Source organism: Cetorhinus maximus, chromosome 3, assembly GCF_964194155.1.
Source record: "Cetorhinus maximus chromosome 3, sCetMax3.hap1.1, whole genome shotgun sequence".
Taxonomy (NCBI): domain Eukaryota; kingdom Metazoa; phylum Chordata; class Chondrichthyes; order Lamniformes; family Cetorhinidae; genus Cetorhinus; species Cetorhinus maximus.
In genome coordinates this window covers 199,194,966-199,215,635 of record NC_135881.1, presented here as the reverse complement: position 1 = coordinate 199,215,635, position 20,670 = coordinate 199,194,966, and the positions used below count along the sequence as shown (strand labels likewise).

Here is a 20,670-nt window from a genome sequence, read left to right as displayed (position 1 = left end):
TTTCCCAAGTTGCTATTCAATCTGGTTCCACCACTTTTTCAAACAGTGCATTCCAGATGACCACAAGCCTGTGTGCGAATCCATTGCTCCCTGCCTCTCTGGTGGGATCCGAACTCATGACTCTGGGTCGAGGTTTCTGGTTCACTAGTCCAGCAACATAATCACCGGGCTACGGTACCCAGAGAGTTGTCATCACATTTACACATGCAAAATAGCCAGTTGTACTAATAACTATGGTTTCCTGCCACCTTATTTACTGTTGGATCCCGTGAATCCCCGTCGCCTATTTGTTTTGAGTGGTGGCTGAGTTGGTACTATAGACAGAGTTGATCAGCAGACATTTCTTGGGTGGAAACATTAAGTTTATTAACAATATACTCAGCAGCAACTATACGTGTGCTTTCAACTCCAACTCTACCTTTGCACTTACTCCTGAGGTTGCCTGTGCTACTCTCCTATTGGTTACTACAGGTCATGTCATCTTCCTTAACAAGTATTACTCTTAAAGGTACATTACACACTAAACAAAACCATAATTACTACATTTACCAAGACACCTATATTTTCGCTGTTAAGGCTGTCGGATTCCTTATTCGAAACACATGCAACACAGAAATTGTGTTACTATGGAAACCCTGCAAAATCATTAGCTGATGTTCACTGCCACCCTTGAGAATGAACCTCCTACCTTCCAGGGATGCTAGCTTGACATGCTTAATAAGGGAACTTAAAGCTTTGTAGCAAAATCTGTCAGTCTGAATTTTCTCATTTTCTTGAAGCTTTTAAACACTACCAAGTTTTCAAACTCATTGAAACTGTGCAAGAACTTAGCCAGGCAAATTTTATTAAAGAGCCTGGGGTTACCTGCTGAGCATGGCAAGTTAGCATCACTGCAATTTTGACAATTACAGCGCTCCTTATTAACACCTTAGTATTAGTGTTATAACAGCAGCGCTGACCACAATTCAATACTTTACAGACTAAGAAAGCTTAGTGGTTGTCTACAGAGGGAATGAAATTTGATTATATCTATCACCTCTATGTAAGAGGGGACTGGGATTGGCTGGGTTAAAAAGTATAAAACAGCATGCCTCTACCCCATTAAGCCTGTTGCCATTTTAAAAGTGCCCAGGTTTGGGATGCTGGGTGTAATTAATATATTGAAGTCGGGCTCCTACAAAGCAATTGGGAGCCCAATTTGTGCTGCATGGGTCAGCAGCCGTCAACTCCGTAAGGTAAGTTGCTGTTTTATCATTTAATGCAGGAGTACTTCCCCCAACCCTCTCCCACCCCCACTCAGGCCCCTCAACGAGGCCTTTGGCCTTCCTCAGCCCTGATCTCCAGCCTTCCTCCTATCCAAGGCAGCCCTGCTGATTGCAGGCCTCGCCTAGTCCCTGATTTCCAGGGACTATACCCGAGCGTTACTGGTCAGCCTCCTGTCTTTGGTGTTTACCCTCTCCTACCAGTCAGCCAGTCTATTTGACCAACTGCTGGGCAGGAGACAGAGCTACAAGATGTTAATGAGGCCCTGTCCTCGCGATCAGTTGACCACATCATCTGCTTCCATTGCTTTTCCTCTGCTGTCCATCTCAGTGGGACTGACCTCAGTTGGTTCCACTTTTACCTATCCTACGATCCCCAGAGTGGCTATGGTTTCTCGTCCTATCCCAGTATCATTAGCTCTGGCCTCCCCCCAAGAGTCCAACATTGGCCACTGTTTCTTCCTCCTCTCCCTGATGCCCCAGCATCATCATCTGCTTCCATGTGGGTCAGCAGCCACAGGTACATGGATGAAACCTGGTTCTACCTCACCACCACCTCTCTCAAACCGTCCACTGCCTCTGTCCTGTCGGACTACTTATTGAACATCAATTCTCTGGCGAGACTAGACTGGCATTGTCCTCCTTACAGCAGGCAAGGCTAAGGAGGAAATTTAATTGAGTTGTTTAAAATTATGAAGGGTTTTGATCGAATAAATAATGAGAAACTGTTTCCATTAAGAGGAGGATTGGTAACCAGAGTACGGAAATTTAATATAATTGGCAAAGGGCCGGAGGGAAGATAGGTAGAAATGGATTTACACACAGTTGTTGTGATTTGCAATGCATGACTTGAAAAGGTGGTGGAAGCAGATTCAATAGTAACATGCCAAAGGAAAGCGCATCGGTGGGGTATGAGGAAAGAGTAAGGGGGTGCAAGTAATTGGATAGCTCTTTCAAAGAGCTGGCACAGGCATGATGGAGCGAATGGCCTCCCTCTGTGCTGTGCACTTCTGTGAATGGGATTTTAATGTGGGAGATGGGGTATGCCGTGTGAGAGCTCTGAAGTGGGCAGTGAACGCAGGGTGGGGTGAGTTTGAGCGCAAGGATCTGGAGTCATGGCTGATCTTAACTAACGGCCACATTTGAATACTTTATTAAGTAAGATTATGAGATTTCTTACGGGAACACTAATTGTTAAAATCTAACTTTATTATTAGAAATTAACATCTAACTTTATTAGGAATTTGTCTTAGGCCTAGTACAATGAAGTGGGAAAACGTAGGAATAGAGCACAGTATGGAAAGATGCCAAGACAGTGGAACCATAGGAATATTATGCCAAGTTATAATGAGCTTACTCTTAAACAGAGCTTAAACAGCTAAAAGACAAGACCTTGAGCCTGTTTGTGAGATTGCTTTGTGTGTGTCAAAACAGGGGACTGGGATGTCTAGGCCCCTCTAGGAGATAAGACCCTGGAGTATTGAGATAAGAGACACAGGAAGATGTGAAAAAAAAACTATTTAATGGCACGATGCTTACATGAAAGATACCTGGTTGGTCAAGAAAAGTGTCCTCACACACGGGGCTGAAGATAATTGGGGTGAAGGAGGGGTTAATTGGATAACAGCCAGGATAAAAGATGCCCTCATTTTGCCTTTGTGCTGCGGAGAGAGAGAGACCATGCAGAAACAGAACAAGACAAGACACAAGGGGGAGGGAGGGAGAGAGGCTTGAGGACCAAAAGACCAAAACCACGATAGAAACCATTGACATGGGTGGCATAATCTGCGTTAAAGTGCAAATCACCAGCCCGAGCTCACCGCCATAGTTTATCTGAGGAGTTAATAAACTTGGCCTGACTTTGTCTGAATAAAGTTGATTTACAACAAAGCTTTGGTGCCAAGTCTGTTTCTGCCTTAAAAGGGACGCAAAGACTCCCAAAAGTCCTGACATCAGGTTGTCCCTCTCAAAGGGAGAGAGATGATGTGGAGGTCTGCCGGCAGGCTGGGAATTGAACAGGTAGCCAGGTGCTGGGAGCTTAAAGGGTTCGACATAAGGCAAGTCATGGGGGTGGGGTGGGAAGCAGGGGGCATTTCCAAACAGATTCCCACACGGGGAAGCAGAGTGAGGCCCTGGGCAAGTGATGATGATGAGAGGCTCAAGGGTCTCTTCGTGCTCCTCTTGGCTTCCAAGAACGCTGCCCATAGAAGAAGATCATCTTTCTTAGGTGGGATGGGCTCCGAGCCCCTCACAAAATCACACCATGGCCACAGATCAGGCCGCAACAGTTACATTTTAATTTAGCCCACGCTCGATTGTAACGGGAACCCCGCCAACTTTGAAGTTGGTGAAGACAAAATTCCGCCTCTGGTGAACGGGCTCATCCTGATTTTAATCCCTTCCACGCAACACTGTCACTGGGCAGGAGTGGTTAAAATTCTATTTATTGTTCTATGAAAAGAACAATAAAAAACAGAACCACAACTTGTATTTATAGGCAAGAGAAAGTCACATCTAACCACATAAGGAGATATTAGGACAGATGACCAAAAGCTTGGGCAAAGATAACACTTTTAAAGAAACATCTTAAAGGAGGAGAGAGGCACAGAGGTTCAGGGAGGGAATTTCATAGCTTGGGGAATATGCGAGAGGCCAGGTTGGAGGAGCGCAGAGATCTCGGAGGGCCACAGAGCTGGATGAGGCAGCAGAGGGGCGAGGTCATGGAGGGATTCAAAGGTCAGGGTGAGAATTTTAACACTGAAGCGTTGCCGGATCAAGAGGAGGTCAGCGAGAACAGGGGTGATGGGTGAACGGGGGACTTGGTGCCAGTTAAGATGCACACAGCAGAGTTTTGGAAGAGCTCAAATTTATATAGGAAAGACAGAGAGAAACTGCAACACAAAAAACACTAGACACAATTAGTACCTGCTCCAAATTAGCCTGTGCCCTGCGCAGCACATTGGCAATTACAGATTGGCATTTGCTGCCAACACCGTGCATGAACAGTTGCGCTGTTTTACTCCATAACTTCATAGTGAGCGACAGACTAGGCAGCGGCCAGGAGCAGAGATGCTTATCAAACAGTTATTGGAGCCATTTTCCCATAGATTTTTGAAAGATATTTTAAGCAAATACAGATGCTGTAAGAAAACACCAGGCAAGACCCCATCTCCAAACCAGTAAAAAAACATAACTCACATTGCATCTAACAACATTTGCCCCCACACCCCAAGCATTGTCCGCCTGGCGCTCAAACTGATCACCGGCACCTTCTCAGCTCCTTAGACCAACGTGTCTAGCTTCACGAATTTGAAAATGCATCAATTTATTGCATCCACGACTGAAGAGGCAGCGGTTGTTCTAAGATTTGGCGGCTGTTAATCAAAAATGTTGCCTTCATATTATCGTTTTTGCGTATAAAAAAAAAATCAAATTTCATCTCCTACATGATTTTCAAAAAGGCTCCAGGTCATTGCCAGTCAAATTAAGCTAACTAAATATTCATGGCTTAAAATGGCAAAATCTATAAACTCAGCTTCTTAGAGATTTGAACACAGTTGGAGTTTTTAGACTCGAATTGTTAACCTGAACTACATTTCTCCAGAGCTGTTGAGTTGAAGGAGAACTCCGGCTCCAGCCTCTCCACAGAAGGTTTTTTTTTTAAAAAGGACTGGTTTTAGTGTTGCTGTGGCCAGAATTTTCTGGCCCCATTGGCGTCGGGCGTCATGGTGGGTGGTGGGGTGGGGATCAATGTGACGGGAAGGCCAGGAAATCAGTGTCACGCTGTCGTGAAACCAGTTTGCAATCGCCCGCTCCACCCGACAATGATGGGCCACATTTCCCGCTGCTGCGCATCGGGAACCTAATCTCAATATTTTAGCAGCTCATTAGAAGCCCTGCTGGCCGGAATCAACCCCCCGCCCACTCTGGGTCATCAAGGCTGGCGCATTTCACATCTGTACATAAGCGACATGCACCTGGCGGGCTGCACTTCACTCGGGACTTCGAGGTTTGTTTGCCTACCTTGCATCGGGCAGCACCCATGGTCATCAGCGCCAGGCTTCGCAGGAAACACCACATCACTTTTAGGGGGACTCACGGGCAGGTCTCTACCTACCAGACCAGCCATAAGGTAGGGGTGGCTTTTCAACGGCTGCAGGGCTAGGGTTTGCTTGGGGAAGTGGGGGAGAAGTGGCCTCAGGCAAGGGAAGAGGCTGCGGGGTGAGGGCTGTACTGGGGAAGGGGGGGTATCCCAGGTTGTGTGTGGGGGCACATGTTGATCTGTGCAAGTGGCCTCAAGATGGTGAGGGCTGAGGAGGCAGTCTCCAGAGGAGATGAGGCCAGATGGAGATGAGAGGGTGTGTGTGAGAGAGTGAGTGGTGATGTTCCTTGAGCTGGCAGTGAGATGTGTGATGGCCTTGGGAGCATGTGAGTTTAACATGATGAGGTGGTTGCCTTACTCTGGTGGCATGAATGAGATCATTCATCCATTTTCTGCACTGGATGGCTGACCCCATGTGCAGCATTGGCACTGACCACCTCTGCCATCACCTCCCAAGCCGGAGTGGTGAGACCGGTGGGACTCCGGCGACCGGAGCAGGGGTAGAGGACATCGCAGTGGGCCTCCACAGTGTCCCGGTGTCCCAGGGATGTGTCAATGAATTGAGGGGCTGCACTCTTCTTGGCTTGTGGGGCTGTGTCTTCACCGGAGCAGCCCTGGGCTGCAAGCATTGAGAAGTGTGCGCATGGCTGCAGTTTAAATATGGCGCCCTGCGTGAGGAGGCAGCAAGGTTAAGGCATGGAGGGCAAATCGGAGGATGCCCGCCAGCGAGACAGCGTGTTTCACGTGGCTGCATAATTAATGAGGCGAGAATGGGACGATACAACCCGAAAACCCACCATTGCGGCCGGCAGATTAAACGATTTTTCGCCTGCCTACTACTGCACTCTGTGTGAATCTGGGACAATTCCGGCCTGTGTCTCCAGCCAATCACGCCATTGGTTGTCTGCGCATGTGCGGATAAGTGAGCATGTGCAGACGGGTATCGGTGGCCATCTTGTGTTGGCAGGAGACACTGTTAAAGGTACAAAACGTTAGCTGACAAAATTGAGAAGAAATTTTGTGGTTAGCAAATTAGATTGTGAATGTGCTTCAAAACAGCCAAAGAGGCATTTGGTTCACATTATTTGTAAGCTGTTAGCAACAGTCTGCCCCTCACGTGCCTTGGTTAAAAAGCTACTCGCGGGAAGATCAAATTATCTCCAAACATCCTTTGGCTGCTGGATATGTAACAAGTTCCAACCTGTGTAATTATTCTACTCGGTTTCAAGCTACCGCCAAGAGCCTGGAGATCAAACACAATCAATTCAACCATAAGGCAGCTGACACTTCGGGAAAAGGGCAGGTGGAGGCGAAATGGTACCTACCTGGCCTGGTGACAGACTGTGCAGATCCAGGCTTTCTCCTTTTTACTGTACGCCCCACAGTTCTTGCAAATGTTGAACTTGCAGTCGAGACAGGGGCGCTTGGTGTTAAGGAGAAAGGTGAATGGGCTGCAGCAGCGGATGCAGCAGTTTTCATTGAACTTCTCCTGCTTGGAAAGGATTGTGCGCTTGTTGCTTTCTTCGTTTAGCTTCTGCTTCAGTTCACTGGAAAACAGAAGTCGTTCATTCCAACAATTAGACGGTTTAGCATTCGCCACCATCGCACAAGTATCTTCCCAAGGGACCTCGCTAATGTTAATTACCAAAACAGAAAATGCTGGAAACACTCTGCAGGTCAGGCAGCATTCGGGCAGAGGGGAAAGGTGAGGTTCGCGTTTCAGAACGCTAACCATTTTTGTGGTATTCCTTTTCAATAGGTCAATAGGTGCTACTTTGTATGAGTAGTTTGAATGATCTCGTGTGTTTCTCTGTGACGCAGTATAGCTGGGAAAATATTCCTGTCACGTTTTTTTCACCTGCATGTTCAGAATCTTATCATTTTCAGATTGTATCACTGACTTATATTCTACAGATTACAAACTCCATAGAAAATGCCTCACTTCATCAAAAATATACAAGAAATGTCTTCGGAACAGGAGGAGGCCATTTAGCCCATCGAGCCCATTCCACCATTCAGTGAGATCACGGCTCACCTGCAGCCTAACTCCATTTACCCACCTTGCCCCATAGCCCTGATACCTTAGCTTAACAAAAATCTAACAATCTCAGGTTTAAAGTGAACAAGTGAACTTGCTGCCCATATAGAAGGAGGGCCTTGTTACCCGAATAGTAATCTTGGAGGTAACCCTGTCATGTAAGCATTTTGGTATAAAAGAATACATCACGTTAAAATACATTTCAAAGCGGCTGCTTAATTGACAGATTCAGGCATCCTGAGGCACAAAACGTTTGAAATTTATGGTTGAACTCACTCTGAGGCATCAGACTAAGACTAAAGCAACAATGTATATGGTAAGGCCAATCAGATGCTGTCCAGTGAGGTCCAGTTGGGCCAATGGATGCAGTCCCGCCCAATTCTTCAGAATGATCCCAATTAATCTCCCTGCCTTAATTACTGCCCCACATGATCTGTAAAGTTGCACTTTATCTGTAAAAGCCGTATGCGTCTCGCAAACTGCAGTTTGGTCATTACAATCTCAGTAGAGATTGTTAGCAGGGAATAATCAAGGCAAATGGAATTTTGGCATTTATTGCTATAGGAATAGAGTATAAACATAGGGAAGTGTTGTTGCAACTGTACAAGGCATTGGTGAGACCGCACCTGGAGTACTGTGCACAGTTTTGGTACCCTTACTTGAGGAAGGATGTAGTTGCACTGGAGGCGGTTCAGAGGAGGTTCACTAGATTGATTCCAGAGATGCAGGGCTTGTCTTATGAGGAGAGATTGAGTCGTTTAGGCCTATACTCGCTAGAGTTTAAAAGAATGAGAGGAGATCTAATTGAGGAATATAAGATGCTAAAGGGGATGGACAAAGTAGATGTGGAGCGGATGTTTCCTCTTCTGGGGCATTCTAGAACGAGAGGCCATTGTTTTAGCCTAAGGGATGGTAGATTTAAATCAAAGATGAGGAGGAATTACTTTTCTCAAAGGGTCGTGAATCTGTGGAATTCACTACCTCAGAGTGCAGTGGATGCCGGGACGCTGAATAAATTTAAGGGGCAGATAGACAGATTTTTAATTAGTAACGGGTTGAAAGGTTATGGGGAGAGGGCGGAAAATTGGGGTTGAGGCCGAAATGAGATCAGCCATGATCATATTGAATGGCGGGGCAGGCTCGAGGGGCTGAATTGCCTACTCCTGCTCCTAGTTCTTATGTTCTTATGATATGATATGGCAGGTGGTATTTGCCAGGCTGACCAAATCCACAAGGGAAACTTGGCCAAACTATCACAACGGTTTTGCAATTTGTATTTATTACGAGAAGGTTTGTGCACTGAATTCAGAAGTAGTGAGTCCACTAACTTTAGAGATTTTAAACATTAAATCAAAACCTTTATTAACAAAAGAAAAGAATAAAACACATACACAGGATTACAGTTACACAGTTACTTAATACTGTAACAATTTCAAAAATTCCTAATCAACCAGACTCCCACCTACACACCCCCTTTAAGGAAACAGTCGAAAATAGATTTTAAATTTTATATAGAAAATCCAGCAAGGTTACCAAAAGCGCCCACTCGACAGTGGAATTCCAAAGGCTTTTAACACAACTTTGGTTACAGGAACAGCAGATTTCTGCAAAGTGGCAACAGGCTTTCCCCCCCAAGTCTGTTTCACATGTGTACTTTTCAGATCTCGCACAGCCTTCCATCCTTCTTTAAACATATTTCTTCCTCTTTAATCTATAAATCCCACCATTCCCCCATGTCTTTGGAATTTACTTTTCCCATAGTATAAAAATCTCTAATCTGGTCAGCACTTTTGGGAAACATCAATGTAATAACCTTGCCCTATTTATCTTGCCAGTTGTAAAAAACCTTATCACGTCTCTTTGAAATATCCCCTCATCTAAAAATGCAAATTCCCCTTTATTAAGCTTGTCTATTAGCATTTCAAATGCCTTTTTACATGTAACTCTTTTGTAATTTAAACTTTGCAGTTTATCCGACTCTAATTTAAATAAATCAACCACACGCAAACACACCTAAGCCTACTTTACAATATCTCACGATAATATTATGAAAAATATGATAGTTTCTTGACAAGATGAGTAACTTTTTAAAAAAGAAGAAATCTGAAGTCTCAGTTATTTACTAAAAGAATTAAGCCGCAAGATTCCATAGTTTAAATCAGAAGAAGTTTTACTATACAAGAATTGAACAAAGCAAACACTAAATACCATCTTAGATAACCTCCTATACTCTAACACCTAGAATCAATTTAAGTTAAGCATGAATTCACAGGCAAATTATGGTTGATTATAAACTGTAAATTACACATTAAATGGCAGAAACAACTAAGATAGATCTTATGAGTTGGCTCAGCAGGTCCACAGAGCATAGGGGTCATTAAACTCAGTCACAAAGTCCTTCAAAATTCTATCTTCCTTCCTTCCCCTCCTTATAGGATGCAGCTTGATCCCCAGGCAACCTGAGTTCCACGGGCACATCTGTCACCACAATATGGTACAAGTTTGCAGGACCTACTGAACTCAGTTTCCCTTTTCAGTCTCCGTTTCCAGTTAGGCTCTGCCTCAAATAGTAAAAGCTTTGAAAAGCACACATCCCATCACAACATATAATATATATGTGTGTGTATATGTATATATGTATGTTACAGCAGATGCCACATTTTGTGATATTGTAGGCATGCCAATGCAGACAATGACAAGTACCTTTAAGAAACTGCATAGTGACATCACCATGACATTACTATGTATAAGGCGGTAGGATAAAAGGTACAGACTCCCATGTTAGATGTTCACTATTGCCTGTGATGTTGTACCAGTAAGACTTCATGCATACCTTATGAGTCAGGCATATAGTCAAGAAATCAGCCTTTGTAACTTCTAGGACCCAGGCCAGATCAGGGCCTGTGCAGTGCTGGACATTGTTGTTGCTAGCAATAAACCTCATGTAACTGTGTTCGGCCAGAACCCTCGTCAGTCTCAATATCTTGCTTGGCGTAGAGACAGATCCCTTGAGGACTACATCGAGACCCTGCACATATATGGTGACAGCAGATCGTAGGAGATCACGACGCCAGACATGATTATTATGGCACAGTGCGTCATGCGGATGATATTTTGTTAATGGGTCTGTCGAGGTTTTGTGGAGAAAATGGTAAAAGGTGGCGGTTTTGAGAGTTGCAGTCACGTGAGGACGCTCTTTGTTCTGCGGTAGATGAAGGAGCAGCATATTTTGAAACAAAAACACAAAGTGCTAGAAAATCTCAGTAGGTCTGGCTTATCTGTGGAGAGAGAAACTAAAGGCAGAATTTTCTGCCTGCCAGGTGGGCGGGCCCGACCCAATCTCCGGCGGGTGGGGAGCTGATCCCCGCTGGAGAAGCAGGCCCCACCGCCATTTTACATGGGCGGGCCAATTAAGGCGACGTCCGCCGGGAAGCGCTATGTGCTTCCTGTGCAGGCGGGGGGGAGGGGCGGGGATTCCCCAGAAGAAAGAGTGCGCCCTTTCACGCATGCGGACAAAAGAGCACACATCTACCTGAAGCTAAGTGCAGCCTCAGGGAGATCGCTTACATTTCTAAAAATAGGAAAATTAGAAAAAAAAAAATCACTAACATGTCCCCCTCGTGTGACAGTGTCACATGAGATGGGACATGTTCATAAATTACATTATAAGTTTATTAAACTTTTTAAATCCCTACATGAAACCTTTTCCCGCCGGTGGATGAGGTTTCATGTTTTTTCTATTGCCCGCCGGGGCTCCTGGCCTGCCCACCAACCTTAAGGTTGGACGGGCAGGTCCTTTAATTGTTTCAATGATCCTGTCAATGGCCTCACAGCTGATTTGGCTGTGCCCCCTCCTTCCTGAAAATTTAAATGGGGCGGGGTGACGTCGGGGGTTCTGCCTGACATCATCCCGCGTCATTTTACGCGTCGGCGAGCAGGCCCCGCCCCCTGCTCACCGACAGCAAAGTTCAGCCCTAAGTTAACGCTTTGAGTCCAATATGGCTCTTCTTTAGAACAGTTCTGAAGAAGAGTCATATTTGCCTTGAAAAGTTAACTTTGTTTCTCTCTCCACAGATTCTGCCAGTCCTGCTGAGTTTTTCCAGCATTTTCTGTTTATATTTCAGATTTCCAGCATCTGCTTTCATTCTATGAGCAGCATATTTTGTTGTGCACATCTGTTCGCTGCAATATAGTTGCGTCTGTACTACGGAGGGAAGTGCAAGTGGGTCTAGAACCCAGCATAAATTAATGGAAATAAGCAAGATCATGGGTTTCAGGAGCCTATTAGCATAGCTTAAAACGATTTCTTGTGAATATATAGCCACGTAATCAGCATTACAGTTTTAAAGTTGGTCCATCTTTCCTCAGATAAACAATCTTTCAACAATGTTTCTCAACATTTCGTTAGCTCTCCTCTTAGTCTTTTGAAAAGCATATTTTTGTCCTTGTCCTTACTGGCACTGATTGTAAACTGACACGGTGAACCAGGACATATACTGGTCCGCAGTATTCTGATAATACTACCAGAGACCCACAAAGCATTTGTGATGAAATTAGCATCTCTACTGCAACTGCTTTTCTTTAAACCTCCACCCCATGATGTTCCATCCTTCTTCACACATCATCCCCACCCCATCCACCATCCCGCCCTTTCTCCTTAACCCATCCCCGACCCATCCCTCCCAATCCCCATCCACCATTCCATACCTCCCATGTTATCCTCCCTCCCCCATGCCGAAAGTGCCATTTTGTGGGATTATCATGGAAAACACCCAACTCTGCCATGATTGTTTGAATGATAAACATGTGCAGTAAAAATGAGACCAATGTGCCAGTTCTAGTTCAGCTGTTTCCCTGTTCCTTGCCAAAGGCAATGACCCCAAATGTTTCATACTTTGTTACTTATGCAGATTTATTAGCTCAATCACGTTTGGATCGCCCCAGATTTAGTTTTAAATCCCATTAGTAGCTAAATGAGCTTGGGGCAAGTAATCGATCTGAATACTTGAAGCCACTGATTGTAATCAGACAGGAATGGACTTGGGCGTTGTGCTGGCAGTCTGCCATCTTTGAGATTCGATTCGATCAAGCTTCAGCCCAGTCCGCTGTGTTGAGCGGAGAAAACTGGAAAGGATTTCACCCCACTTCCATCGCACAGAGACTGAACTCAAAGGATTAGGCTCTGGGTGAGTCGGAAGATTAGGTTTGAGCTGCTTGTGAATTCAACCAACAAAATGTTAAACTCTTGATTAAAAGTGGCAAGCAGTCAAATTAATCAGCCAAAGTGTTGCCGTACTTGTCCATAAGTCAAAAATAGATTTTAATTTAATGAGTGCTACTTCCTGACAACAGCAAAGTGAACAGCATGGTTGGTTAAAGCCAGGGTTCAAAGGTCTGCATTGTGTTCTTTGTCTTAGACTGGTGTATTGATGGGAGGCTGAAATATCCCAAGGACTTGAATTTCCATCAATGTCTCCTGGTGCTCCATTGGAGCTTGGACAAGAGACAAGTGGAAACTTTCATAGATGTGGCAGCAACAACTAATTTGAAACCATTTGTACATTCTTTCTCTCACTGGAAAAACCCTATACAGCTTCCAAGGGCAACGACTCAACGAATCTCCAGGTTAAGTGATAAAGTTCAGATCATCACAGGAGCTTTACTCTTTGTTAAAATGTCACCCAAACAGAGGTGGTGTAAAAGTAAACACATATGCAATAGCCTACATTGGCTCTCCATCCAGCAATGCCCCCATTTTAAAATCCTTCTCCTTGGCCTGAATTTTACACTCTCCCACTGGCAGGTTTGTAGGTGGGGGCTGGGGGAGGTGGGGTGGAGGGGGGGGGGGGGGGGGGGGGGGGGGGGTGGAGTAAAAGGGTGGGGGAGTGGTGGCGATGAGCATAAAATTCTTCGGATGGGCTTCCCGTTGGTTCCTGCCCGCCCCGACCTCTCTGCAACTTTACGCTGGGGCAGGCAAGGCATCAGACAGGCCGCCCACCCTTGCCCCAGTGAAGGTCCTTAAGTGGCCAACTATTGACCTATTGAGGTTTCCCACCCAGTCTCAATTTTTAGGCTCCCCATGACCTCGCACCACCCCCCCCACCCCCACCCCACCCCCAATCCCTGTAATCTCCTCCAGCCCCACAAATTTCAGATCCCTGTATTCCTCCAACTCTGGTCTCTTGCGCATTCCTGATTTTGATCACCCCATCACTGGCGGTCTTGTCTTGAGCTACCTGGACCCAAAGCTCGAGAATTCCCTCCTGAGGCTTTATGCTTCTCTACATCCTTCTCTTCCTTTAAGCTGCTCCTTAATATCTACCTCTTTGGCCAAGCTTTTGGTCCCCCGGCCTAGCATTCCCTTCTGTGGCTCGTTGTCCAAACTTGTCTTTTTTTTGCTAATGTGAAGCACCTTGGGATGTTTACTACATTAAAAGCACTATACAAATGCAAGTTGTACTTGCTCAACAGAGTAAACTAACCCCGGAAAAAGAAACCTTGTTCTCCCCACCCAATGGTATGTGGGTAGATGCAACTGACCTGATCTACAGTTAGTGAGGTTTTAGGTTCACTCCCAGGTCTGCACCGAGTTAACTAACCTCACCTGGGAGAGAGGTCAGAATGCGATATTTGACCTCAGCATCACTAATATTGAATACTGAATTCATATCCATGCTTCCTGCTCCGCGCCGCTATCCAAAAGTGCGTATGTGATGAGGTAAATCTGCAGTAAAATTCATCGTCTACACTTAAACACAAGGAGAAACACCTGGTGGAAGTACTGGAGAGCCGTCAGTGGCTATGGATCCACGCCAGCATGAACCCATGCCTTCAGAAGAGCCAGACAGTCAGAGAAAGTGACTCAGTGAGTAGTTGAGTTCTAATGTCCAAGATCACAAGTTCAATCCCTGGTCTGCGCTGAATAAGTTGTCCTTAGGCAAAGTGGCCCTGAGAGCACTAGAGTTGACTTCAGTGTACTCTCAGTTTGGGAAGAGGAAAATCAGTCAGGCTGCCTGTTTCCACTGGCCATTTGCAAAGTGTGCGTGTGTGTGAAAGTGTGACCTTTCAGTCGAATAGGCCATTGATTTAATCCTGCCCCCTTTGATCCAAAGGTGTGGGAATTCCACTTGTCATGAAGGTACCATCCTGTCTGTGGCTGAACTCTCAGCTTTGGAGCTATTTAAGTAAAAGGGTGATGTCCAACTGGGGGTGGAGTGTGCTGCATTAGGCTTCCAAGGTCTCTGGTACCAGCCACAGAGCCTGCAGTCCACGTGTAAGAGTCAATCTGTTCCTTTCCAAATGTTGAGGTTTCCTATTTGGCCTGTGCAAGGCCTGAGAACTTGCAAAGCTCCTAGCTCCCAAAACAAAAATCAGCACCCTTCCACCAATCTTTGAACATGGGCACTTGGGTCTAACAGATGTCACTTGCATCCAGCATTCAAATGACATATTTTTTCCATATGCCCATCCACATATGGGATGGCATGTCCTGCGTGGCCAACTCCTGATACTGGACAACGGGGAGATAGTGCAAAGAGTCAAGGCCACAGGTGAGCGCGTCCTCAAGCATCTTCCCACCTTGGCTCTCACCTGGATCCACCAAAAGATCTATGGGGCTCAGGCTTCAATTTCAAAGCTCACATGCCCATAATGGCTCCTTGGCCAAGGTGCTGAGGGAAACTTGCACCCATGGAACTGAACCCTAGGAAGGAGCTAATGCACTTAGAACAGGAGGAGAGGGTGCAATAAACAACCAAAAGAGGAGGAATTGGAGGAAACCGAGGAAAAGGCAGACATTAATAAGGTAATAATTATGTTACTCAACCAATAATCCAAAGAACATGAGTTTAAATCAGAATTTGATTTCTTCACTTGGTAGTGCAGAACTTGAGTATTGCTGAAAAAAAGAGACATGCTATTGAAGTTTTTTGTCTTGCACTCATCAGGACAGATGCAAGAATGCCAAATTTCAAAGGGAACAACAATTTATACAGCATCGATTCATATGCAGGGACTTGTCATCTGCGGGCAAAAGGGATATGTCCAGACATTGCACCTTCTTTTGAACAAATAAAAGCATGGGGTGCAATAGCTCCTTGGCACATTTGCCATGGCAATATCTCAATTAATCAGAGCCAACTTGCCAACCAATCAGCACCCCTTTTCTCATGTAGTATAAATTGTTGGTCCGTTTGAAATTTGGCACTCTTGCATCTGTCCTGATGACTGCAAGCTGAAAAGTTTTGACAGCATGTCTCTTCTTTTTCAGGATTTGATTTCAGCTTTTAAAGAAGACTGGAAATAAGAAGATGGTGCCAATTTAAAAAGTGACCAATAAGCTGTTGAATTGTCGTTAAAAATGCCACTGGTTCATTAGTGTCCTTTAGGCCCAGCCTGGCCTACACATGACTCCTGTCCAACAACAACGTGGCTGACTCTTAACTGCCTCCGAAGTGGCCAAGCACGCTAGTAAGTTGCAGCACTATGTTCTCAGGGCAACTCAAGATGGACAAGTACTGGCCTTGCCAGCGACATTCACATTGCAAGAATCATGAGAATTATAAAAGAATATCAATATAATGGGAATAGCGAGAGATTAAATTAAAAAGTGCAAAACTGAAAGACTCATGAGGAAAATTTGCAAAGCTTTTGTTAGATTTTTCAGCGATGAGTCACGAGGCTCAGATGCTCGAGCTTCAGGTTTTAATACTGCACTTTGTCCCTCGAACTCTGGCATAATGTTCCAAAATGATGTGCGGCTTCGCCACACAACCCACATCTGATGTTAACGACATTAAGCGTCGTTAGTTCATTTTTTGAAGGCCAGAGTTAATGGGGACAATACCTGGCAGGTGCTATTGTAAGCATTGTTGTGCATTTTAACCCACTGGCAGCATTGAAGAGAGAGTTCTTTTTGAGATTTGTACCTGCTCCAGGTGGTAACTGGAGCTGTGTGTGTGTGTGTGTGTTTTTATTTAACATTGTTTAAGCCTCGCACCAGCGATCTCTGTTCCTGGAATGCAGCCAGCTGCCAACCTAATGTAAGTGTGGAAGGACTTGCAATGATTAGCAGCCTGGAAGTCTCATTAAACATGAATGCCATGACTGTCATGCACCTGTCACAAATGGTGCAGAAATGGCCAAAGCGGAGGCTAAAAGAGGGAAGAGAGAGAGAGAGGGAGAGGGAGGGAGGGAGGAGTGACAGCACACTCGGTTATTAGATTTTGTGGTCAATGATGAAATCGCCCAAAGTGTTCCCACAATGTGAATTGACATTTGAAAGAGACGGGGGGGGGGAGTTCCCTCCTGGGTGTGGGGGTGTCAGCAAGGATCAGTAGCATCCAGAACCCTGGTGCAAACAGCAGATCGGGGTGACTGGAAGCCACTGTTATAAAATCTCTATAAACCAGGCTGCTGCATCTATCATGTTGAAAAACCTTCGATGAGAATCATTTTAAATTAAAAATTGAACACTTTTAAAATGTGCAATAAATTTCAAAATCACTGATTTATATACACAAAGCCAGATAGAAAATTTAAAATTCATACAGATTAAGACATTTAAATGTTTGAATCTATCTAACCTATTAACAAGATTTATCAGAACTGGCTCTAAGGTAGTACATTTTTAACAAGAATGATGTGATTTGTTTAAAGTCATTTAAAACAATAAAAAGTCTGAAATCTTGTTTCAAAGGTGATGTACATATTGAAGAAGTCTGATAAACCTTGATTAAAAAGCCATTTACATTAAAACAATTTTAAATGTCTGGTAAATCTTGCTAAAAAAAATTCAAAAAGCCATATTAATGTTCAAAATCATTTACATGAATCCATTTTAATATTTAAAAAATCCTTTCAGGTACCAACCTCCTTGTTAAGTATTCGTGAATTGAGGGAATACTCCTTCATGCTTGGAAATAACAGCTCCAATTTTTTTTTCTGTTTAAATTGTTGATTGGCAATTAGTCCAAATTCTCACTATTTCCCCCACCTGCCATTTAAATCCACAGGTCAGTGAGGCCTCAGGAGTGTAGCCTGGCCCACCCAACTTACCAATTAACCCACTATGGCTGGACCTCTCATTGTTAAGATCGCCACCAAATCCAGCTAATAAATCACTCTGGTGTTGGGAAAGCTCATAGAACACAGAATTATAATTGCAGCATCTAAATTGGAGGACGCCACATTGGAAGCATGCAGCGGCTCAAGGAGATGGCTCACCCTCTTCTCACGGGAAATTAGGGATGGGTAATACCAGCAATACTCACATCCCGTGAACGAGTCAAACAAAAAACTCCAGTTTGACCACACCTCACCAAGACACAGGGAAAACATTCAAGCCCTGGAAGTAGCCCAGAGAAGACTGAGGCGGGGGAATTGAGTTGGGCTGAAAGCCTCAAGGAACTCCTTCCCTCCAGAAAGGAGGCAATAAAGGATGGACCTGTGCAGAAACACTAATATGACCAGACCCAAGTGAGGACAAAAACACAGAGCCTGCTGTGCCAGTCAGAAGAGTAAATCAGAAGACTCTTCAGAAATACAGCAATCTGTTCCCAAGTCTTGTACTAAGGACCACAGATGCAGAATGGCTGCTACATCAGTACATCAATGCTCATCAGATACAGTACAACAGACATGGAGAACATGCAATGCAAAGAAGAATGCATCAAACACACACACACACACACACACTAAGGTATGATATTGAAAATCCCTTCAATCTATTATTAATAGATTTTTTATGCTGTTGTTCACAGGTACTCTACTAGTTGGGGGAATGGAACAATAAAACAAGGAGCAGAACACAGGAGGGTAACATAACCATCTACCCAAGAACACAAAATGCGACCGGACAGCTAAGCAGTCGGTGTTGTACATTTTATATATTTGACTTGCCTCACAGCTTTAGAGATGACACTAGTTTCTAAATGTGCAGGCACTTTACAGAGTTCTCTACAACGCTTTAAAATGTCTACACCATGCTTCAGCTCTTAGTTTCGTAGCTTGTGTGTGTCTGTCCACCTAACTCTTGAGTCAACGCACAGGCTTAACCGATCAGGCACAGTGAGCATAAAAATCCGTTACCAGACTCTCATAATCCAACACAGAACGATTGAACACTACAGCTCGGGGAAGTGAGCGCAGGCACCTGGATGGAGCAGAATGTCAAGGCCAAGTTGAAGCAAGGCTGATCTGCAGTTTATTGCATTTTGTCCAAGAACGGAGAGTGACAAAGGTTGGGTCTGGGACATTCCTGGACGAAGGCTGATGATTGAAATGGATACAGCCCTGGAAATAAGGGCACGAGTGGCATTGCCTCTGGGACCGTTAATACAATTATTATAATAATTAAGGTGGAAGGCACAGGGTTTGGGACTGAATACAGGAGTAAGGGCAAGACTGCAGTTCAGGTTAGGTCAGAAGCTGGTAAAAGTGCCGGGGTAATTTCTGTAAGGCATGCACTTTTGCACACTATTATAGTTTGCGAGTCCCTGTATGCAGCTCATTGCATTTCTATTTTCCATTGCCTCAGACAGAGGTCAGATATGTACACTTTATTCTGCTTTGTTCATAGCTGTCTCCAAGCAATCTCCAGCAGTGCATAATAATGGTGTCTCTGGGCTTTTGTGCTTTCAAGCTTTTCCATCATTGTCAGGACCAGAGTTTACAAACTGCAATCTGAACACACGCTAAACAACCACTCTAACTGGTAATCATTTTTTTTTTAATCACATTCTTTATAAATCCCCTCCAGCTACAAGTTGGCCATTAGATGTAGCACTTTAGGAGCTGCAGTGTCCGAGGGACTTGATCGGATGGATGTTTCCTCCTGTGGGGGAGACTAGATCTAGGGGACACACTTTACCGAAAATCACGTTTGAACAAAAATCGGGTACCGGGGACATGGAAAGTGCAGGACTGAGGAGGGGGAGCTTTCCAATGGGGAAGGTCACTGAGAGACATTTCAATTACAGAAAAGGCAACTGTGATCCAAGTCTGATGATCATTCTAAATTATGTAATTTCTTGTCACAGACAGTGGAGTAAAGTTTCCAAATGGGAAATTGCACCCAAAAGCTGGTGGATATTGCGCTGGTTAGATTATGGGCAGAATCTTGTGCCCTCCCCTAGTGGTGACTTTGGTGGCAGGGGGCATTTAATCAAGTGGAATGTTGGTGGATAGGAACCACCTCCCCCGCCCCCCCCCCCCCCCCCCCCCCCGCCCCCACCCCACCCCCACCCCTGTCTTCCCAACTCCACCCTGATCAAGTCCGTGGTGAGAAAGCCTTTGGATGGCCATCTCATCCCACTGCCAGTTGAGACCCTGAAGTGGCCAATTAATGGAACATAGGACTTAGGAGCAGGAGTAGGCCATTCAGCCCTTCAAGTCTGCTCCACCATTCAATAAGATCACGGCTAATCTGGTTGTGCTCTCAACTCCACTTTCCTGCACCCGCCCCCATAATTCTCGACTCCCTTGTCGATCAAAAATCTAACTAACTCAGCCTTGAATAAATTCCAGCCTCCACTGCTCTCTGGGGGAGAGAATTCCACATACTTACAACCCTCAGAAAAAAAATTCCTCATCTCCGTCTTAAAAGGGAGACCTCTTATTCTTAAACTGTATCCCATATTTTTAGTCTCTTCAACAAGAGGAAACATCCTCCTGGTATCCACCCGATCAAGCCCCTTCAGGAGCTTATATGTTTCAATCAGATCGCCTCTCATTCTGCTGAACTTCAATGGGTATAGGCCCAGCCTGTTCGACCTTTCTTCATAAGATAAGCTCCTCATACCAGGAAGAAGTCGAACGAACCTTCTCTGTACTGTTTCTAATGCAATTATATCCTTTTTCAAATAAGGAGACCAAAACTGGGCACGGTATTCCAGATGTGGTCTCACTAAGACCCCAGCTGCAGTAAAACTTGCCTACTTTTATACTTCATTACCTTTGCAATAAACACCAACATTCCATTTGTCTTCCTAATCACTTGCTGTAGCTGCATACTAACTTTTTGTCACTCATATACTGGGACATCCAGATCCCTCTACCATTGAGTTCTGCAATATCTCTCCATTTAAATAGCATAATGCTCTTCTATTCTTCCTGTCAAAGTTCACATTTTCCCACATCATATTCCATCTTCCAAATTTTTTCCCACTCACTTAACCGATCTAGATCCCTCTGTCGGCTCTTCACGCCCTCTTAACATCTTACTTTCCTCCTATCTTGGTGTCATCAGCAAATGTAACTACCATACATTC

At 44.8% G+C, this 20,670-nt stretch overlaps 1 protein-coding gene across 2 annotated transcripts in view; it reads right to left on the bottom strand.

Moving 5' to 3' along the window:
- Window positions 1-20,670, bottom strand: part of LOC144673859 (rab effector MyRIP-like) — a 403,745-nt gene that overhangs the window by 247,968 nt on the left and 135,107 nt on the right. For both annotated transcript variants that reach the window (XM_078535501.1, XM_078535509.1), the window contains exon 3: window positions 6,690-6,911. In XM_078535501.1, coding sequence (XP_078391627.1) covers window positions 6,690-6,911 — 222 coding nt within the window. The remainder of the gene's footprint in view (window positions 1-6,689; window positions 6,912-20,670) is intronic.